Here is a 24,592-nt window from a genome sequence, read left to right on the forward strand (position 1 = left end):
GGAACTATGTCTAGGCACTTATGATGGAGCATGATAATGTACAAAAATAGAATGTGTACATGTATGTGTAACTGGGTCACCATGCTTTACAGTAGGAAAAAAAAATTGTATTGGGGAAATAATTGAAAAAATAAAAAATAAAGAATTTAAACAATGAGATTTACTTTATGTAAATTATACCTTAATTCTACAAATGAAAAAAGTTATAAGCCTTATATATCTCTTAAAAAATACACTAATTCTTAATTTTCAGTCCCTTGAAACTGATTTATTCTAAACATGCTTAATATTTTCATTTAAATATCACGTATCCTTGTATAATACCTGAATGCACTATGATTTTCATCATAATTTTTTAAATCTTTTCAATGTACCACTATGTTCTTTCTCTGAATTTTAAGGTTTTTAAATTCTGCAATTCCATTTCAAAAGTAAATGTAATAAAACCTAGTCTTTGAGGTCAGTTCAGCTGAATGTTAACAACATACCTTTTAGAGAAGAACACTGGTTTCTTTGGCCACTCCAGAGAAAAGAAAAAGGGAAGAGAATTTTCTTATCCTCTCTTACTTTTCAGAAATTTATACCAGTCCATAAAGTTCTTCTGCTATACTATTTCTGACCAAATTGACATTTAACACTAGAATTTGCTTGGCAATCAACTGTCAAAAATTTTTACAATAATAAGAGTTAGCTACTAATTAAATATGATGTATGTTAATCAGTGTTTTTTCCAAACTACTAATTTGAAAAGAAAATGTAGATATCAGATATATAAAGGGCTTTTCTTGGCAAGTGTTGGGGGTAGGGTAGGGCAATGTATCTTTATATCCTTAAGTGACTCTTTTATAAGACTTTAAATTTTAAAAGCCTGCCCAAAACACAATAATTTTATGTACTATGTGTAAAAGTAATCTCAGTGACTAATTTTCAGATAGCCATAAAAATTACTTAAAATTATGTTCTTAATGTATATATTTTTTCTTAAATATTCAGCTCAAATAGTGCGATTTAATTTGACACTATATTTTTCTTTTCTCTTTGTAGAAATTATTTCTAAATTATGTCTCTAAAAAAACACATTATAGCAACTACAGACAATTCAAATTAATTGTGTTCAATTCATAAATTTTAATGGGATATTATAAGTATATTTTTTTCTAAATCAAGCAAGTCATATTACACAGTTTGTTTTTATACAGAATAGTGGGGGTGTTCCAGAAAAAGAAAACCTAAGATATAAACACAATAGAAATAATATATTAGCAAGTACACAGATCTTTTGGGGATATCCATTCTTGATCTACTGATTTTGTGCTACACAATCATAATCTCAATATGAAGTTAGTCAGGCTCAAAGCACAGCCATATCAAGTAACTTTGCTAAACTCCATTGTTACATCAGAGTAATGTGTTAAACATTAAGTTTATTCTTTATATCTGAAGGATTTTTAAAGTGGAGGATAAAAAGAAAGGTACTATCCCTCTTCTAATATTATTCTGGGGAAACTTAGAATGCTGGGGAAGGCCCTGTCAAGATAAGACATTCCTAAATCACTATAGACTTACTGCTATCAATGACAAATAGCAAATAATACTTTTGACTATAGTATTTTGAAATAGAAGAAAAAAAGAAAGGAAGACAAGGAGGAGAAAAAGGAAGGCAAGGAAGGAAGAAAGACACATAGCACATAAGAAAGCAAGAAAGAAGAAAAAAGAAAGAGAAAGAAAGGAAAAATAAAAAGAAAAGGAAATTAAAGGAAATAATGGAAATAATGAAAAGTTTTAAAATGGTACCTTTCAACTAACCTTACTGGAATGTTGTGAGGTTAAATTCATAAACTTATTATTCATTAAAAAACTTTGAATTAGATTATAATCAAAAAACAGTGTAAATTACCTAATATTTATCACTGTGTACTTTCTTTAAAGAAAACTTGGTGCCACTTTAAGGAAAATGGATTGTTTAATATATATATATATATAGGAGTTCCCTTTGTGGCACAACAGAAATGAATCCAATTAGTAACCATGAGGTTTCGGGTTTGATCCCTGGCCTCACTCAGTGGGTTAAGGATCCAGCGTTGCCATGAGCTTGGTGTAGGTTGCAGACACGGCTTGGATGCTGTGTTGCTGTGGCTGTGGCATAGGCCAGTGGCTATAGTTCCGACTCGACCCCTAGCCTGGGAACCTCCAAATGCTACATGTTCATCCCTAAAGCAAAAAAAAAAAAAAATATATATATATATATATATATATATATATATATATATATATATCACAGTTTCTTCCTGTTACAAATCTTGTGTTCCTTGCTTATAAATTAACATTAATTCTAAAACTACTCTTCACTTTGTAAGCCTGTTTAAATCCAAAAGGTGTAAAAAGCAAAACTGACATTATAAAAACTATATATAAAGCAAGTTGACATAACTGTTCACCCAATTAACCCTAATGTAAAAGGGAGATATGGGTAGAATCTATTATACTCTTTTCTCATCCTCCTTCCTCACTCATGGAAAAATAGGCAAAATTTATTTAAAAATGAAAATAAATTCTCATTGGCACTGCAACTAAAGATTGATTGCTATAAAATAAAAATTTATATTATATAAAATTTCAAAACTCCACTCGTTTACTCATATTTTCTTCCTTGTCCTCTTTTAATCCTTTTAAATGTTTTGCTTCTTTCATATATGAGAAATAGAATCCGGCTATGAATCAGTAAGATTTATTGAACTTTGTCACATTTGCTTGAGCTTTCAAGTTGACTTCATTCTTTCTTTATTTGTATTTATTCATATTTTTATTTTTATTTATTTTTCATTCTTTATTTTTACATTGAAGCATTATACTTGGAGGAATTCAAAGCAATTTACCTTTAAACTGTACTGATCTAAAATTCTCTGTAAACACCACATTTTCATTTTATCTCTGTTTTAACATTCTGATAATTAAATACAGAATTTACTATCTATTTAAAACATAAGTAACCTTTTGAGATTGGCTCACTCAACATAATGTCCTTCAGTCCATCCAAGTTGTTATATAAATCAAGTGGTCTTTCCTTTTTATTGGTGCATAGTATTCCATTGTACAGATATATCACAGTTTGTTTATCTTTGAAGGACATCTGGAACATTTCCATTCTCAGGCTAGTACAAATAGAGCTGCTATGAAAATTCTTGTATAGGTTTTTTGTGTGCATGTAAGTTATTATTTCTCTAGGATAAATGTCCATGTGTGTGACTACTGTATAGTTCTACTTTTTCTTTTAGTCTAGACTGAAACAAAGATTTTTTACCTAGAAAACCAAATGTCATTTCTTAATGAAGATAGCAAGTCTATTGTATAAGTTTTGGTATTACAATTAGAACATATTAAGAGAGAGCTTATCCACCCTTTAAATGAACTTTAGTTCACTAAAGGTACAAATAAAATACAAATTAAATCAAGAAAGAGGCCAAACAGGCTTACACAAATATATATACACATTTTAAAATAACAAAAACATATAAAACAGGCTTAGGGTAGAATGAGAAAATTTGCATACCTGTTAACTTGATATGTCCTATTTCATCAAGCAAAATGCTGTAAATCAAAATTCACATTCAAGAACATGGGATAAAATATTTCTATGTACAACATTTATATAAAATCATAAAATAGATCAATATCTATCTTGTATGCTGGCAAATTTTGAAATGACTAATTTAAAAATCAATGGATAAGCAATGAGGTCCTATTGTATAACACAGAAAACTATATCCAATCTCTTAGGATAGACCATGACAGAAGATAATATAAGAAAAGGAATGTATTTATGTGTATGACTGGGTCACTACAGTACATCAGAAATTGGCACAACACTGTAAATCAACACTACTTTAATAAAAATTTTTAAATTACTTTCTAAAGTAAGTTTCATATAACTATATAATTCATGTATATTTTATATGATCTTTAAAATAAAAGACCTAATGGAGACAAAAAGTTATAGAAATACTGGTAACTGGGATACATAAGGAGAATATAGCTTTACTTTTCTGGCTTCAGATCTCTATATACAATTCCTAATCGGTGCAGATGATCCAAAGCAAGGGCCAGTTCTGCAAGGTAGAATTTAACGTCTTCCTCTGTAAACAGAACCTAGAATAAAATAATAATTTGCCATTTGATATTTTCTTCAATGTTAAATTTATTTAAATTTTCTTCTTTAAAAATCAGTAAACAGATAAATCTAGGCAAATAAGAAAATAAAAGTAGATAGATGAAATTAAGCCCTTTAAGAATCCTTTCCTTCAATATTAAATATTTTAATATAAATCTTCCTAAAGCATATAATGTAGTCTGCACATATTACACTGAATTACTGCACAGGATTTACCTTTTTTGAAATGACTTAGTGTCATAAGTCAATTTTATTCTAATATTTTACTGATTATATACGTATGTACTACAGTTATAAAATGCTATGCGTATTATAAAGTATACACTTGTAATAGAAAAATTTAAATGGATAATTTTATGATAAAACATTTTAATTTTATATTTTTACTATTATTCAATTACTAATTTTAGTACACTATTATATATGGATGCTCTCAAGAGCTTCACAGTTTATAGGATATTTTGTTTTAGCATTGGTAATTTCACTATTTCTACTATTTTCTCTTTCAGTGTCTACTATCACTTCTCAAGAATTTTGTTTTTAGCAGATCTACTAACCCAAAGCTTCTACTATACCAACACAAGTTAAGTTAGTAACTCTTACATAAAACAGTTCTAAAACCAATCTCTAGTAGTTCCAGGACTCTTCTGCTACTAGAATACATAGGTTTAATGGCACTGAATTCCTCCATCTTTTTGTGCTTGGGAATAGAGCTGCTATGATGAAATGAAAAGAGTATTGGACTTGGAGTTAGATTAGCAGTGTAACATTTAACATGTTACTTAGCCCTCTGGGCTTCAGTTTCTAAACCTGTAAAATAAGGATAACAATATCTGCTACATCTACTTAACAAGGTTGTTTTAAGAGTTAACTAAGTTTATATGGGGAAACAAAAGCTTTGTAAATTGTAAAATTCTTTGTGTGCAACCATTAGGTATAATTATTATTATAGCTTTATGTCTACATCCATTCATAAGTGAATAACTTACACACAAACTTTGGCACTATTCAACCATTAGAAGTAATTGATAAGATTTATGAAAGGTTTTCAAATGGTAAAACAAATGCTTTGAAATTGGTTATTTTCATGAAAGAAATATGTATTATTAATAGGAAAGCCCAAAATTTGAATGAAATTATCATAAAATCTTATAACGAGTTTGCCCACTTAGAAATAAGTCCAGTGAATTACATTATGCAGAATCAGATTACAAGTAAAATTGCTGAGAATGAGCAGTTTGATACTCTACCTGCTTTTTAAAAATGACCTATAGAAAAACAAAGCTTGTTCATTACATTTCGGGAGAATTCATTTTAATACTATAATGGTAACATTTTTACAAGAACATCATTTTCACTTGATATTTTAAGAAGAAAAATACTTGTTAGCTATTTCACTTCTGAGGAAGGCTAATCAAAATGTTTACTGAAATCTAACTCATAAGAAAACCCTAAATAAAAATCTTATAAACTCTAAAGAAGAAACAGCCTAGTTTATACTTTATGGCAAGCACATTTATTATCTTGTAGTGAAACTGTCTCTGTGGAAAGCCTCATGTTGAAAACAAATAAGAAATTTATTAAGTAACTATTATGTGCCCAGTCACTTCTCATTCATTATGTTATTACAGTGTTTCAAACAATGAGGTAGGTATTATCTAGTAAGAGGCAGGCCTAGGATTTGAACTCAGAAATAACTGTCCTTAAGAACCAGGAGAAGAGGTAGTTCTTAGCGACAATTTCTGCCATATGCTATGTTACAACTTTTTTTTTTAAGTTTTGGCTTAGTACCATTAATGCTTTCCCATTCACTAATCATCCTGAATCTCCCAGAAAATAAAAATCATCTAAAACCTCAGCACCCTGAAGTGAACATTACTAGTCTCTTGTTGTCTACTTGTCAAATCATTCATGTATGTCTATACGCATGTATGAGTTTATGTGTTTCAACATATTTGAGATCACACTATATGTACTATTTAGTGGCTTCTCCCCTCCCCCCCCCACTTAATACAATATCATTGGCATTCTTCTACATCTTTAAAACTTTTTTATAAAGAATTTTCAATAGCTCTGCAATATCAACATACTAATTTACTATAATTTACCTAAATGTTCACTAGGCTATTTCCAGTTTTTCACTCTTATAAATAACTCTGTAATATGCATATATTTTTGGTATTTATGATTATTTCCCAAAATAGATTTCTGAGAAATAAAAAAGCAAATACTAAGCTATCAAGGAGAATAAATAGTCCAAGATTCTCAACACACAAAATAAAACTATTTGCCAAGAGGGTTACAATGATTTCCACCTCATCAGCAGCTTATGAAAGCATTTGTCTTAACCACATCCACAATAGCACTGAATATTACACTTTAAAAAACCTCTTCTAATTTGATATACAAAGATGGCATCAATTGTTTTATTTAAATTTTGATTCTTAGGCTATACATTTCTCCATGTCTAGTAGTCTATTTTTTTACTGAATTATTAGTAATATTTTTGTCCATTTTCCATTATTTACTTACTGTGTTTTCAATTGGTACAAGCCCTTTAAATATTAAAAAATGTCAGTTCTCCATCATATTACTACTGGTACATATTTTCCCCACTTTCTGCTTGGCTTTTGATGTTCAGTTATTCTTAATTTAATGTAGTCAAATTTATATGTAATTTCTATATGATTTTCCTTCATTACTTTAATGACTAAGGAGCCCTCCATTCAATAGTCAACTACATATTCAGCTGCATTTTCTTTAAGGATAGTTTTTTCCCCCAGATTTAGCTCTGTAATGTAAGATTTATCTTTGTATGTAATAGTGATGGCAATTTAAATTTTTTTGAAAAATCTAATCAATTTTTTCACATACTACTTACAGAAAAATCAATTTCTTTGCCATTAACTTGGGATTCTTTCTCTATTATACTAATATATGGTAAGTCATTTACACCAGAATATTTCTTGACTAAATGGTATGTATCTAATCTTGTGTTGATACTATGTTTTGCTTATAGCAGTAGCTTTATAAAGTTCTGAAAAGAGGTAGGGAAAGAAAGAGTATTCTCTATTTTCAAAAAGCCATAGTTCTTTTCATTTGTTTACTTTTCCAGGTATGTTGATAAAATCATCTGTCAATTTCAAATAAGAATTCTTATCAGGATTTTGTTTCCAATTTTGTTAAATATATAAATTAATTCTGGAAGAACTGGTAGTTTTATGATTATCAGTCATTCATCCCATTATATTTTCTTGAGATTGGCAAAACATGGCACAGCTTAAGTGTTTTGTATGTGTGTGTGTCTGTGTCTGTCTCTCTGAGAGTGTGTATTTGCAAGAGAGAAGTTTATTTTTAAAATATGTATGACATACATGATACATTTTTTCACAAGTACAAAAATTTATTTTAAAAGTATTTTCCTTAGACATAAAGTATATGTTCTCCTTTTGAATTATATAGCAGTTTTTGTACATACATGTGAGGTATAACCAAGAAAAAAATGACTTATTAATAAGCTGTCTATAGAAGTAACCATTAAATCATTTCTTATAAGTTTGTTCAGTGAATATACTAATTTATTGTCCTTTGGAAAATGCATTTAAAATGCTTGTTCTGGGGAATGAGGCAAGACGGCGGAAGAGTAGGGGGATGTGCTCACCCTCGCCCACAAACACAACAAAACACATCTACCCGTAAAACGACTCACAGAGAACAACAACTGAATGCTGGCAGAAGAATATAAACCTCCAAAAACAGCAAGAATCTGCTGACATAACTGTGTAAAACCAGAAAAAAGAGGAGACAGAGAGAAGGGGACTCAGGACCGGACTGGCACTCACGAGAGGGAATTGTGAAGGAGAAAGGGAACCCACAGCCTGGAAAGTCACCTAACCTACGTAAAGATCAACAAAGTTGGAGGGCTCTCCAGACACCAAAAGAAGCGCAGCAGCAGGTCTGAGATCTAAAACGGAGAGTGAGAGCCACACAGATCATCTGAACCACTGGCACAGACACCAAAAACCAAGATGCTCTGGTGGGGGCTGGGCACCAAGACCTAGGCCCTGGAGGTTAGTCCCTGGGAGTGGGCTGGGATTGGCAGTGTGGAGACAGCCTGAGGGATTAGGAAGCAGTACGACATGGAAGGAGGGAGCAATACACTAAGGGCTGGGGAGTGGAAAGCCACAACAGAGGGAACCCGGGAGAAGGTCTAGACCCACAGGAGAGACAAGGTGCCAGTATTGGGGAGGGGAGAGGAAGAGGGGCAGGCCACCATAGTATACTCCTTGTGCCCCAGCGTTCATGCTTGCCCACAAGCTAGCAGAGAGCAGAGCTTCCTAGTGCATCCCTCCTCCCCCATCCCATGCACGCCTGGCCCAGCTGCCATCCCTGCAGACCGGCCTCACCACCCTCAGGAAGCCATCCACCACTGTGGCCTTTCCGGGCCCACCCTGCCTGCACACAGCAAGTGCCCCACTCCTGCGGAGGAAGCCACCCAGCACCGCTTACCCTCGGGAAGAGGTCCATGGCCCAGAAGAACCAGGCCAAGCCCTGCCAGGCCACAGAAAGTGCTCCTACACTGTGGTGTGCACCTGCCAGTCCCGCCCGCCCTGGGGAAGCGCTCCTTTGCCTTGGAGCCAGCTGGTTAGCCCCACCCAACCCAGGAACTGCTGCACTCCTGTGTGAAGCAAGCTTCTCAGCACCGTCCACTCTTGGGAAGAGCTCCACAGCCTAGGAGTGCCAGAGCAAGCCCTGCCCGGCCACGGGAGGTGCGCCTACACCATGGTGCACACCTGCCAGTGGCACCCACCCTTGGGAAGCAGTCCTTTGACTCGGATCCAGCTGGTTAGCCCCACCTGCCTTCAGGAAGTTCTGCACTCCCGCAGAGCAAGACTCCCAGAACCATCCAACTTTGGGAAGAGCTCTGTGTCCCAGAAGCACCAGGGCAATCCCTGCCCAGCAATGGAAATTGTGCCTATACCACAGTGCGCACCTGCCAGTCCCTCCCGCCCTTAGGAAGGGCTCCTTTACCTCAGAGCCAGATGGATAGCCCCATACATCCTCAGGGAGCACTGCATTCCCATGGAGCAAGCCTCCGAGAACCGTCCTCCCGGGGGAAGACCTCTGCGGCCCAGGAGCTCTAGGGCAAGCTCTGCCCAGCTACGGGAAGTGCACCTACACCACGGTGCGCACTTCTGAGTGCAAACCCGCCATCGGGAAGCGCTGCCCTTCTGCCAAGAAAGCCTCCCAGCACTGTCTGCGCTCAGGAAGAGCTCTGCAGCCCATGAGCACCAGGGCAAGCCCTGCCCAGCCACAGGGAGTGCACCTCCAAGACAAAAAAGGAAAACACAAGCAAGATGAAGAAGCTCCAAAAACCACCCCCAGTTAAACCAACAGGAGAACTCACCTGAAGCAGTCAACAATAAAACAGACCTCTGCAGTCGGACAGACTTAGAGTTCAAAAGGGAAACAGTGAAAATACTGAAGGAATTAAGAGAAGATATAAACAGTAGTGCAGACTCCCTCAGAATGGAACTAGAAAATATAAGAAGCCAAGAAAAACTAGAAAATTCATTTGCCGAGATACAAACTGAGCTAAAGTCAGTAAAAACCAGAATGAATAATAAAGAGGAACGAATTAGTGATGTGAAAAATAGAATAATGGAAATCACCCAAACAGGACAGCAGACAGAAAACCAAATAAAAAAAAGAAAGCAATGTAAGAGACCTATAATATAAAGCAGACCAATCTACGCATAATATGACTTCCAGGAGGAGAAGAAAAAAATGAGGCGATTGAAAATATATTTGAAGAAATTATCGCTGGAAACTTTCTAAATCTAAAGGATACTGATTTCAGATACAGGAGGCACAGAGGGCCCCAAAAAGCCTGAACCCAAATACACCCACACCAGGACATATTATGATAAAAATGGCAAAAGGTACCAATAAAGAGAGGATCCTAAAGGCAGCAAGAGAAAAGCAAAGTGTCACTTATAAGGGAACCTCCATAAGACTATCCACTGATTTCTATACAGAAACCCTACAGGCCAGGAGGGAACGGCAAGAGATATTTAAAGCACTGAAAGGAAAAAATATGGAAACTAGTATACCCTATCCAGCAAGAGTATCATTTAAAACATAGGGGAAATAAATTTTTTTCCAACAAATAAAAGCTAAAAGAATACAGCAATACAACATCCATTCCAAAAGAAAAGCTGAAAGGGATTCTCTAAATTAAAAAAAAAAAAAAGAGAGAGAGAGGAAGAACTAGGATGGAGGAAACCATAATCAGAGAGCAGTCACTTAAATAAGCCACATACAGGTCTAATCATGAAGATGTTTAAAATAAAATAATATTTTAAAAAAGACATCAAAATCATAAAATGAGGGCAAGGGAAGTAAGGAAATGAATAGATTCTTTTTTCTTTTTTAAAATTTTATCATGGTAATGATGTGTTTGAACCTACAGGACTAGCAAGCTAAAACACACAATAATAGGAAGGGATTAACATACTTTTAAAAAGGGCAAGAACAAATCAAACCGAACATTACATTCACAAACAATGAAAAGAAAAGAACTTCAGAAGAAAATAATTGGAGATCATTCAACCAAAAAAGGAAATGAAGAATGGAGAATCACAGAATCAACTGGAAAATGAGGTTTAAAATGGCAATAAATAATCATCTATGAATTATCACCTTAAATATCAATGGATTGAATGCTCCAATCAAAAGACACAGAGTGGCAGATTGGATAAAAAAAAGCAAAAACCTTAAATCGGCTCCTACAAGAAACTCACCTTAAGGCAAAGGTCACATGTAGATTGAAAGTGAGAGGGTGGGAAAAAACATTTCATGCCAATAGACATGACAGGAAAGCAGGAGTAGCAATACTTATATCAGACAAAATAGACTTTAAAACGATGGCCATAAAGAAAGACAAAGAAGGACACTATTTAATGGTTAAAGGATCCATTCTAGAAGAGGATATTACTATCATCAACATATATGCCCCAAATATAGGAGCACCCAGATACCTACAACAAATACTAACAGACATAAAGGGAAAAATTGATGGGAATACAATCAGAAAAGGAGACATTAACACCCCACTCATCCAAGGACAGATCCTCTAAACAGAAAACCAATAAGGCCACAGAGATCCTAAAGGAAACAATAGAAAAGTTAGACTTAATCGATATTTTTAGGACATTACATCCAAAAAAAAAATCAGAATATACATTCTTCTCAGGTGCACATGGAATATTCTCAAGAACAGACCACATATTGGAGCACAAAGCTGACCTCAACAAATTTAAAGTATAGAAATTATATCAAGTATCTTCTCTGATCACAACGGCATGAAACTAGAAACCAACCACAGGAAAAAAATGAGAAAAATCACACTACATTGAGACTAATCAACATGCTACAAAAAAAAAAAATGGGTCATGAGGAAATCAAGAAGGAAATTAAAAATAACTCAAGACAAGTGATAATGAAGAGACAACCTCTCAAAATCTATGGGACACTGCAAAAAGCAGTGCTCAGAGGGAAATTCATAGCAATAGAGGCCTTCCTTAAAAAAGAAGAAAAATCTCACATTAACAACTTAACTCACCACCTAAATGAATTAGAAAAATAAGAACAAAAAAACCCTAAAGTCAGCAGAAGGAAGGAAATCATAAAGATCAATGAGGAAATCAATAAAACAAAGATTCAAAAAACAATAGAAAAAAATCAGTAAAACTAAGAGCTGGTTCTTTGAAAAGGTAAACAAAATTGACAAACTCTGGCTAGGATCATCAAGAAAAGGAGAGAAAGAACCCAAATAAACAAAATTAGAAATGAAAAAGGAGAAATCACAATGGATACTGCAGAAATACAAAAAACCATACGAGAATACCATAAACAATTATATGCCAACAAATTTGACAATCTGGAAGAAATCGACAATTTTCTAGAGTCTTACAGCATGCCAATACTGAATAAAGAAGAAATAGATCAACTGAACAGACTGGTCACTAGAAATGAAATTGAATACGTCATAAAAACACTCCCTACAAATAAAAGTCCAGGACCAGATGGCTTCAGAGGTGATTTCTACAAAACATACAAAGAGGACCTTATACCCATCCTCCTTAAACTTTTTCCAAAGTTTGAAGAAGAAGGAACACTCCCAAAGACATTCTATGACACCACCATCACCCTAATTCCAAAACCAGACAAAGATACCACCAAAAAAGAAAACTATTGACCAATATCTTTGATGAATACAGATGCAAATATTCTCAAAAAAATTTTAGCCAACCAAATCCAACAGCATATAAAAAAGATCATACACCATGACCAGGTAGGGTTCATCCAAGGTGCACAAGGATGGTTCAACATACACAATCAAAATTATACACCACATTCACAAAAGAAAAGTCAAAAACCATATGATCATCTCAATAAATGAAGAAAAAGTGTTTGACAAAGTCCAACATCCATTCATGATCAAGACCCTTGCCAAAGCGGGTATAGAGGGAACATTCCTGAACGTAATCAAAGCCATTTATGACAAACCCACAGCAAATATAATACACAATGGAGAAAAGATGAAAGACTTCCCACTAAAATCTGGAACAAGACAGGGATGCGCACTCTCACCACTGTTATTCATCACAGTATTGGAAGTCCTAGCGACAGCAATCCTACAAACAAAAGAAATTAAAGGCATCCAAATAGGAAGAGAAGAGATAAAACTGTCACTGTATGCAGATGACATGATACTATACATAGAAAATCCTAAGGACTCAACCCAAAAACTACTTGAACTGATCAAAAAATTCAGCAGAGTAGCAGGATATACGAGTAACATTCCAGTATCAGTCGCATTTTTGTATGATATCAATGAAATATTAGAAAAGGAACACTAAATACAATACCCTTTAAAATTGCACCCCAGAAAATCAAATAACTGGGAATACATCTGATCAAGGAGGTAAAGGACTTATATGCCAAGAACTATAAAACCTTAATCAAGGAAATTAACAAGATGTAAATAAATGTAAAGATATTCCATGTTCCTGGATTGGAAAAATTAATATTGTAAAAATGGCCATACTACCCAAAGCAATCTACATATTCAGTGCAATCCCTATCAAATCATCCATGACATTATTCACAGAATTAGAACAAACAATCCAAAAATTTATATGGAACCACAAAAAAACCAGAATTGTCAAAGCAATTCTGAGGAACAAAAACCAAGCAGGGGGCATATCTCTCCCAGATTTCAAGCAATATTATAATACCCCCGTTATCATGACAATGTGGTACTCGTACCCAAACAGACAAAGAGACCAATGGAACAGAATAGAGAACCCAGACACCTACGGTCAATTAATCATTGACAAAGGAGGCAAGAGCATAGAATGGGAAAAAGAAAGTCTTTTAAGCAAGTATTGCTGGGAAACATGGACAGCTGCATGCAAATCAATGAAACTAGAACACACCCTCACACCATGCACCAAAATAAACTCAAAATGGCTGACAGACTTAAATATAAGACAAGACACCATCAAACTCCTGGAAAAGAACATAGGCAAAGCTTTCTCTGATGTCAACCTTATGAATATTTTCTCAGGTCAGTCTCCCAAAGTAACAGAAATAAGAGCAAAAATAAACCAATGGGACCTAATCAAACTGACAAGCTTCTGCACAGTAAAGGAAACTAAAAAGAAAACAAAAAGACAACTTACAGAATGGGAGAAAATAGGTTCGAATGACGAGATAGACAAGGGCTTAATCTCTAGAATATACAAGCAACTTACACAACTCAACAGCAAAAAAGTCAACCACCCAATGGAAAAATGGGCAAAGGACCTGAATAGACATTTCTCCAAGGAAGATATACAGATGGCCAACAAACACTTGAAACAATGCTCACCATCCTTGGTTATTAGAGAAATGCAAATCAACACTACCATGAGTTACCACCTCCCACCAGTCAGAATGGCCATCATTAAGAAGTCCACAAATAACAAGTGCTGGAGGGGGTGTGGAGAAAAGTGAACCCTCCTGTACTGTTTGTGGGAATGTAAGTTGGTACAACCACTATGGAGAACAGTATGGATGTACCTTAGGTAGCTATACACAGAACTACCATATGACCCAGCAATCCCACTCTTGAGCATATATCCAGACAAAACTTTCCTTAAAAAATACACATGAACTCACATGTTCATTTCAGCTCTATTCACAATAGCCAATAGCTGGAAACAACCCAATGTCCACCGACAGACAATTGGAATAGGAAGATGTGGTATATATACACAATGGAATGCTACTTAGCTGTAAACAGAACGACATAATGCCATTTGCAGCAACATGGATGGAACTAGAAGACTCTCACACTGAGTGAAGTAAGTCAGAGAAAGAAAGACAAATACCATATGATATCACTCATATCTGGTATCTAATATCCAGCACAAATGAACCTTTCCACAGAAAAGAAAATCATGGGCTTGCAGAACAGACTTGTGGTTGCCCAGGGGGAGGGAGCAGCAGTGGGAGAGATTGGGAGCTTGTGGTCAACGGATGCAAACTATTTCTCATGGAATGGATTTACAATGAGATCCTGCTGTGTAGCACTGAGAAGTATGTCTAGATACTTACAACGCAGCATGGCAATGCAAGAAAAAAATTAGGTATGCATGTATGTGTGATTGGGTCCCCGTGCTGTACATTGGAAAAAAAAATGTGTTTTGGGGGAAATAACAATTAAATAATAATTAAAAAATATTTTAAAAATAAATAAAATAAGAATCTACATCAAAAATAAAATAAAGTGCTTGTTCTTACCTAATATTCCAGACTTAGGAATCAAAACTTACTGACTGCATCTCTGTGCCAGTATGGGTTTAGATAGCCCCGCCTAAGAATGGAGGTCTGAAGAGTTTAAAAGAAAACTGGAAATGACTACAAGTAACACTTTCTCAAACATATTTTTGATACTTATATAATCTAGCACAAGAAATCATAAATAATTGTTACAGTATTGTCCCTCTGTGTCTTGGAATCATCTTTTAATAAGGTCCTTTAAAGACCCTCTTTGGAAGGGGGTCCTAGACGGACTCTATCACATACTGAATTATGTTTGATATTAAACAATATGCCAAGGTAACAGTCTATGTTCATGCATGGAATGTTCTGCACTGGAAGTAAACAGATATAAGCCAGAGACCTTAGCAACTGAAGTACTAACTAGCATCCCAGAAGAACACCATTCCTTTCTCACAGCAAGTTCCAGAGATCTGGGAATCAACAGTAGCTCTCCCACACTCAACGTTTTAATTCTGGAAGTGAGATGTTGAACCACTATCACCCAATGAAAATGCTGCTCCCAGATCACTATTTCAAGACAAAACGGGGTCGATGAAGACAGGATTTAATCTCCCAACTGAAAAACTAAGACATGGGACAAAATGTATGAAATGCTATTTTTCAAGACATTTGACATCAGGCAACAAATGACAGTGAACACTGAAAGACTTAAACATCCCTTCAACTGTCCTAGCTTACTACCCAGAAAGAGTCCCTAAGGAACAATGCAGGGAGAGCTAAGTCAAGCAGAGCCTGGAAGACTCCTAAAGTGATGAGGAGCTGAAAGAATGGAGATAAGAAGGATCGAATTCATAAGACAAAGCACAGAAGGGAGAAGTACACAGAAAGTGAACCATAAGAATTTATATAAGAATCAGGATCTAAGATGGCAGAGTAGCAGGATGCAAGGCTCACTTATTCCCACAAATACATTGAAAATACAATTACATGTGGAAATATTTGCACAGAAAGACAGTAAAAAACTGAAAAAAGACATCAAGATTTTGATAGAACAGGAAAAACATTACAAAACCAGATAGGACATAGAAAGAAGAAAGAACAAGAGAAAAAGAATCGAAAGGAAACAAGACCAAGACCGGACCTGCTCTCCCAGGAGGGAGCTGAAGAGGAATAGCTCCTTCACCCTGGGAAGTCCCCCATCAGTGAGGCTATCAGCCAAAAATGGAGGAGGAACTCCAGACAAATGGTGTGAAGCAGTTAGAAAGGAGATAGTCCTCCAAAATGCTCAGTGCTTTGGGCAACGGGCAACTGTAGGTGGGTGCCAGAAGGTGTTGGAAACTAAAACTTTGGCCTTAGAGATCAGACCCAAAAAGGGATCTGGGGCTGGCTACATGGGGGAAAAAAACGGGGTTGGAAACAGCCTGGAGGGACTAGAGTATAGGGAGACCACAATGGAGAGCATCTAAGTGGAGGCAACCCAGTTGGGCTTAGAAATTAGGTGCCATTGTTTGGGGGTGCAGGTGTGATCCACAAACATAACCTTATTCCCTGCCACTGCTACCTCAAGCTGCAGGACACTGCCTGTTTCAGCTCAGGGAACCACTGGACAGTAGCAGCTGCCTAGCAATGGCTGGGAAGAAGCCCCACCTTTAGGGCTACAGACATCTTGGAGCAGGTGGAGTAACCTGGGGGAATAACACAAGTTCCCAGTTCCTGCCTGTGACCCCCCTACTAGTGGAGCCAAACCTGCACCAGAAGAGCTGCCTGTGGTGGCATCCATCCCCCTTGAAATCAGGGAAAACAGAGGTGCCCTGGCTCCACTCAGAGAATTTGCAGAGGCTCATGCCAGCAGTGCCCAATCAGCATCAGAAGAGCTGTGTGTGGCAGTACCTATTCCTGCAAAAGGGCGGCCAGGGCCTGCTCCCTGTCAATCAGGGAAAACACAGGCATCTCGGCTCTGCCCAGAGAATCTGCAGAGGCTCACATCAGCAGTGGCCGATTAGTGCCAGAAGAGCTGCTAGAAGCAGCACCCATTCCCTGTGAGAGCAGTAATGTGCTGGAGCAGGGAAAACACAGGCATCTCAGCTCCACCTAGAGAATCTGCAGAGGATCACACCAGTGGGGCAGCACCAGAAGATCTGTGGATAGCAGCACCTGTACTCAAGAGAGGGCTGCCAGAGCCCACTCCCTGAAGGAGCTGCGGGCTTCCAAAGTAGAGAAAAGCACAAAATACAGGGCACCTGTCAGTGGCCCTGAAAAAGCCCATGTCAGTGCCACTCATTCCATACCAAAGGATTGGGGGAGTCCCATTCACCCACATTCCCATCTGCAGAGCTACAGAGAGTACTCAGACCAACAGCAATGCAGGGGGAGGTATCACCAGAAGCACAAATACTGCAGCTACAGAGAGAGCCTTTTAGTGACAATTAGGGAGAAGCCCCCTACCCCTGGGGCTTTAGAGAGAGATCCCTAGAGTGGGCAAGCAAGGGGAGTGCTGGCAAAACAGTGGTACCTGCTCCTATACCTACAGAGAGCAGTCCCTAGAGCCTTCCCAGCAAAGGCAGGGGTGGGGTCGCATGGCAGGAGGACCTTCTGATATTGCAAGCTATGAAAAATAGCCTTCAAAGCTACCTACTAATAGGACGGGCTGTAGGAGACACTGCTACCCCTGAAAGCTACAAAAGCAATCCTTTGAACAATGAAACAATGCAACCTGACTCACAGACCCTACCTTTAGCAGCCACCCTGCTAAAGGAGAAAAAGTGTAAGACCACTGCTTCCAACACATGCTCTGTGTACATGTGAACCACTACTACCCATGAGGACTCCAGGACTGGGCAACTGCTTCAACATCTACATACCCACTGTCGAAGGGACAATAAACAGAAAGACAGACACTATGAGATGATAAAGAAGCAGCTTTCAGACAAAGAAACAAGACAAAAGCACACAAAACCCACTAAATTATGAGGAGATAGGCAATTTACCTGAAAAAGAATTCAGAATGATGATTGTAATGATCCAAGATCTTGGAAAAATAATGGAGACACAGATGGAGAATTGAATGAAATGTTTAACAGAGAGCTAGAGGGTTTGAACAGCAAGATGAAGAGCACAATAGCTGAAATGGAAAATAATCTGGAAGGAACCAATGGCAGATTAATGGAAGCAGAATAACAAATAAGTGAGGTGGAAGACAGAGTGGTGCAAAGCACTGCTATAGAAAAGAATAAAGAAAAAAGAACAACAAAAAAAAACTGATGAGAATCAGAGACCTCTGGGACAACATTAAATGTACAAACATTTGCATCATAGGGGGTTCCAGAAGGAGAAGAGAGAGAAAAAGGGTCAGAGAAAATATCTGAAGTGATCATAACCAAAAATTTCCCAAATAAGGGAAAGGAGACATTCACTCAAGGGGAAAAAGCACAGAGAATTCCCTTCAAAATAAACCCAAGAAGAAATACAGCAAGATACATATGAATCAAACTGACAAAAATTAAGTTCAAAGAAAAAATATTAAGAGCCAAAAGGGAAAAGCAACAAATCACATATAAGGGAAACCACATGAGGATAACAGCTAATCTTTCAGCAGAAATTCTATGAGACAGAAGGGAGTGTCAAAATATATTTGAGGTGACAAAGAGAAGGAACCTAGAACCAAGAATACTCTACCCAGTAAAGCTCTCATTCAGATTTGATGGAGAGATCAAAAGCTTTACAGACAAGCAAAAGCTAAGAGAATTAAGCACCTCCAAACCAGCTCTACATCAACTACTAAAGGAAATACTAAAGCAAAAAAGGAAAAGCCACATATAGAAAAAAGAATATTACAAATGAAAAGCTCATTGGTAAAGGCAAAGATAATATAAAAGTAGGAAATCACCCATTGACAAATAGGATATCTAAACTAGCAAGAATGAGAGGAGGAGAGGACAAATGCATAACAATGAAAGTGCATTTGAAATTAAGAGACCAACCAGCACAAACAATTCTGCACACATAGAGATGGATATAACAATATATAATGGGAACCACACATCAAATAACTATAATGGTCACAAACATAAAGAAGAAAAAACAAGCCAAACGTAACACTAAAGATGGTCAGCAAACCACAAGAGAAGACAATGAAAAGAGGAAGGGAAGGAAAAAAGACCCAAAATAACAATCCAAAAAAAATTAAGTAAAGGACAATAAGCACATACTTATTCATAATTACATTGAATGTAAAGGGATTAAACACTCCAACTAAAAGACAAAGAATGGCTTAATGGGCTCAAAAACAAGACCCATTTATATGCCATCTACAGGAGACCCACTTTATATCTAAGGACACATACAGACTTAAAGCGAGGGTATGAAGGAAAATATTACATGCAAGTGGAAATTATAGAAAAGCAGGAATATAAATGCTCGTATCAGACAAAATAGATTTTAAAATAAAGAAGGTGAAAAGACACAAAGAAGGACAATACATAATGATTTAAGTATCAATACAAGAAGAAATAAAAATTGTGAATATATATGCACCAAACATGGGAGCAGCAAAGTATATAAGGCAACTACTAACAGCCATAAGAGAATATATTGACAGTAACACAATAATAGTGGGAGAATTTACCCACTTAGAGCAATGAACAGATCATCCAGACAGAAAACCAACAAGGAAACACAGGCATTAAATGATACACTATACCAAACAGACTTAACTGATATGTATAGAACTTTTTGCCCCAAAGCAGAAGAATATATTTCTTCTCAAATGCACATGGAACATTCTCCATGATAGTTCACATCTTGGGCCACAGACCAAGCCTTGGTAAATTTTTTAAAAACTGAAATTATTTCCAAAAAAATGAAATTATTTCAAGCATTTTCTCTGATCACAATGCTACGATATCAACTACAAAGAAAAAAAAAAACAGCAAAGAACACAAATACCTTGAAATTAAACAATTTGCTACTAAAAAAACCAAAGGATCATTGAAGAAATCAAAGAGAAAATTAAAGATACACAGAGACAAATGACAATGAAGATACAACAATGCAAAACCTATGGGAAAGGGCAAAAGCAGTTCTGAGGAAAAGTTTATAGCAATATAATCTTATCACAGGAAAGAAGAAAAAACTCAAATAAAAAAGCCTAATCTTACATCTTAAATATCTAGAGAAGGAAGAACAGGCAAAGCCCAAAATTAGTGGAAGGAAAAAAATCATAAAGATAGAGCAGAAACTAATGACATAGAGACAAAAAAACATTGTGAAGACCAATGAAACCAAAACTGGTTCTTGAAAAATATCAACAAAACTGATAAACTTTTAGCCAGACTCTTCAGGAAAAAAAAGAAGAGGGTGCAAATCAATAAAATTAGAAATGAAAAAAGGAGAAGTTACAACTGACACTGCAGAAATACAAAGGATCATGAGAGACTACTATGAGCAAATGTATGCCAATATAATGGACAACCTAGAAGAAATGAACAGATTCTTCAGTCTTGGTACAGCCTAACAAGACTGAAACAGGAAGAAATGGAAAATATGAATAGACCAATCACAAGTGTTGAAATTGAAAATGTGATTTTAAAAAAGTACAAAAAACAAAAGTCCAGGACCTGACGGCTTTACAGCTGAGTTCTACCTAACATTTAGAGAAGACTTAATACCTCTTCTTCTGAAACTTTTCCAGAAAACTGCAGAGGAAGGACCACTCTCAAGTTCATTCTATGAAGCCGCCATTATCCTGATACCAAAATCAGACAGGGATACCACAAAAAAAGAAAATTACAGGCAAGTATCACCAATTAGCATAGATGCAAAAATCCTCAACAAAATATTAGCAAATTACATACAAACGTACATTAAAAAGATCACATACCATTAAAGACCTAGATATAAGACCAGACACTATAAAACTCTTAGAGGAAAACATAGGCCAAACATTCTCTGACATAAACGACAGCAATATCTTCTCAAATCCACCTCTTAAGAGTCATGACGGTCAAAACAAAAATAAAAAAATGGGACCTAATCAAACTTAAAAGTTTCTGCATAGCAAAGGAAACCCTAAACAAAATGAAAAGACAACCCTCAGAATGGGAAAAAATCTCTGCAAATGAATCAACTGACAAGGGATTAATCTCCAAAATTTATAAACACCTTATGCAGCTCCATACCAAAAAAAAAGCAACCCTATCAAAAAATGGGTATAAGATCTAAACAGACAGTTGTCCAAAGAAGACATGCAGATGGCCAAAAAATACATGAAAAGATGTTCAACATCACTCATTATTAGAGAAATGCCAATCAAAACCACTATGAAGTACCACCTTCCACCAGCCAGAATGGCCATCATCCAAAAGTCTACAAACAAGAAGTGCTGGAGAGGGTGTGGAGAAAAAGGAACCCTCGTACACTGTTGGTGGGATTGTAAATTGGTGCAACTGCTGTGGAAAGCAGTATGGAGAATCCTCAGAAAACTAAAAATAAAACTACCATTTGATCCAGCAATCCCACTCCTGGGCATCTATCCAGAGAAAATCATGAATTGCAAAGACATATGTACTCCGATGTTCACTGCAGCACTATTTGCAATAGCCAAGACATGGAAACAACCTAAATGCCCATCAACAGAGGAGTGGATCTGGAAGATGTGGTACATATACACAGTGGAATATTACTCAGCCGTTAAAAGGAATGTAATACTGGCATTCTTAGCAACATGGATGGACCTAGAAATTCTTATGCTAAGTGAAGTCAGCCATACAATGAGACACCAATAATATCAAATGCTTTCACTGACATGCGGAATCTGAAAAAAGGACAGACTGAACTTCTTTGCAGAACAGATGCTGACTCACAGGCTTTTGGTCTCTGGAGGAGACAGTTTGGGGGGTGGGGGGATATGCTTGCGTTGTGGGATGGAAATCCTGTGAAACTGGATTGTGATGATTATTGTACAACTACAGGTGTGCTAAATTGAGTAGTTAAAAAAAGATCATACACCATTATCAAGTAGGATTTATACCAAGAGATGCAAAGATGCTTTGATATCTGCAAATCTAACAATGTGATACAACACATCAACAAACTGAAAAAGAAAGAACATATGATATCACATTCAGTGCAGTAAAAGGTTTTGAAAAAATTCAACACCCACTCCTCATGGGTGGCAGAGAGGGGAGCTACCTCAATATAATAAAAGCCATTAATGACAAACCCACAGCTACCATCATTCCCTACAGTGAAAAACTGAAAGCATTTCCACTAAGATCAGGACCAAAACAAGGATGTCCTCTTTTACCAATGTCATTCCACATAGTCTTAGAAGTCCTAGCCATGGCAATCAGAAAAGAAAAAGAAAAAAAAAATGAATCCCAATTGGAAAAGCAGAAGTAAAACTATCACTGTTAGCAGATGATATCATACTATACCTAGAAAATCCTAAGGACACTACCAGAAAACTATTAGAACTAAATCAACATTGAAAAGAAAAAAACAGAACTGGAGGAATTAGGCTCCCTAAATTCAGATGACTACAAAGCTATGCTAAGTAAAACAGTATGGTATTGGCACAAAAACAAAATTATAGATCAATGGAACAGAATAAACGCCCAGAATATAACCCCAAGCACCTATGGTCAACCAATCTATGAAAAAGGAGGCAAGAACATACAGTGGAGGATAGATAGTGTCTTTAATAAATGGTGCTGGGAAAACTGAACAGCTGCATGTAAGAAAATGAAGTTTGAACATTTTCTAACACCATACACAAAAATAAACTCAAAATGGATTAAAGAACTAAATGTAAGGCAAGATACTATAAAACTCCTATAGGAAAACATAGGAAGAACACTCTGTTAAATCACAGCAATAGCTTGTTTGACCCACCTCCTAGAATAAAGACAATAAAGACACAAATAAACCAATGGGGCCTAATTAAACTCAAAAGGCTCTATACAGCAAAGGATCCCACCAAGAAAACGAAGAGACAACCTAAGGACTGGGTGAAAATCTTTGCAAATGATTCAAGCGACAAAGGTTTAATCTCCAAAATGTACGAACAACACACGCAGCTCAACAAAAAAAAAGCAACCCAATTGAAAAATGGGCAGAAGATCTAAATAGACATTTCTCCAAAGAAGACATACAGACGGCACAAAGGCACATGAAAATATGCTCATCATTAATTATTAGATACATGCAAATATAAACAACAATGAGGTACCAATTCATGCTGGTCAGAGTGACCATAATTAACAAGTAAACAAACAACAAAGGCTGGAGAGGATGTGGGAAAAAGGGAACCCGCCTCTGTTGGTAAGAATGTAAATTGGTACAACCACTATGCAAGTTCTTCATTAAACTAAATATAGAACTAACTTATGATCCAGCAATCCAACTCCTGGGCATATATCTGTCAAAACTTTCACACAAAAAGATACATGCCCCAGTACGTTCACCTCAGTACTATTCACAATAGCCAAGACATGGAAACTACCTAAATGTCCATCGACAGATGAATGGATTAAGAAGATGTGGTACATATATACAATGAATACTACTCAGACATAAAAAAGACAAAATAATGCCATTTGTAGCAACATGGATGGAAATAGAGACTCTCATAAAAACTTAAGTAAGAAAGAGAAAAAGACAGGTACCATATGATATCACTTATATGTGGAGTTTAAAATATGTTAAAAATGATCTATCTATACAACAGAAACAAGTCATGGACATGGAGGACAGACTTGTGTTTGCCAGAGGGAAGGAGGAAGGAGAGAGACGGATTGGGAGTTTGGGGTTAGTATATGCATACTATTGCATTTTGAGTGGACATATAATGAGATCCTGCTCTGTAGCATAGGGAACTATATCCAATCACTTGTGATGGAACATGATGGAGGATGATGTGAGTAAAAGAATGTGTGTGTATATATATATAAAACTGGGTCACATTGCTCTATATCAGAAATTGACAGAATGTAGTGAATCAACTGTAGCAAAAACAAAAACAAAAACAAAACAAAACAAAACATAAAATAAAACGCAGGGAACTGAAAAAAAAAATAAATGAAGATTTCAGAGCTGAAATAAAAACACCCAAGAAGGTATATATGGTAGACTAAGAGATACAGAAAAATACATAAATTATCTGGAAGCAGAGTAATAGTAACTACACAATCATAACAACAGAAAGAAAAGGTAAATTTAAAAATAAAATCAGGGAGTTCCCATCATGGCTCAGCAGACGAACCTGACTAGGATCCATGAGAATGTGGGTTCAGTCCCTGGCCTCGCTCAGTGGGTTTGGGATTCAGCATTAGTGTGAGCTGTGGTGTAGGTCACAGACACAGCTTGGATCCAGCATTGCTGTGGCTATGGTGTACGCCAGTGGCTATAGCTCTAATTCAACCCCTAGCCTGGGAATTTCCATATGCTGCAGGTGCAGCCGTAAAAGCAAAAAAATAAAAAATAAAAGCAATTTAAAACATTTATGGAATAACTAAGTACTCCAAAATTCATATCATAGAGCTCCCAGAAGGAGAAGAGAGATAGAAGGCAATCAAAAATGTATTTGAGGTAATT

At 36.4% G+C, this 24,592-nt stretch overlaps 1 protein-coding gene across 6 annotated transcripts in view; it reads right to left on the reverse strand.

The window, feature by feature from the left end:
- Positions 1 to 24,592, reverse strand: part of RPS6KA6 (ribosomal protein S6 kinase A6) — a 180,431-nt gene that overhangs the window by 60,842 nt on the left and 94,997 nt on the right. For all 6 annotated transcript variants that reach the window (XM_013990945.2, XM_013990944.2, XM_013990943.2 and 3 more), the window contains 2 exons: positions 4,040 to 4,146; positions 3,551 to 3,588 (listed from right to left, as the gene is read on the reverse strand). In XM_013990945.2, coding sequence (XP_013846399.1) covers positions 3,551 to 3,588; positions 4,040 to 4,146 — 145 coding nt within the window. The remainder of the gene's footprint in view (positions 1 to 3,550; positions 3,589 to 4,039; positions 4,147 to 24,592) is intronic.

The sequence above is a fragment of the Sus scrofa genome, chromosome X, assembly GCF_000003025.6.
Source record: "Sus scrofa isolate TJ Tabasco breed Duroc chromosome X, Sscrofa11.1, whole genome shotgun sequence".
Lineage (NCBI taxonomy): Eukaryota > Metazoa > Chordata > Mammalia > Artiodactyla > Suidae > Sus > Sus scrofa.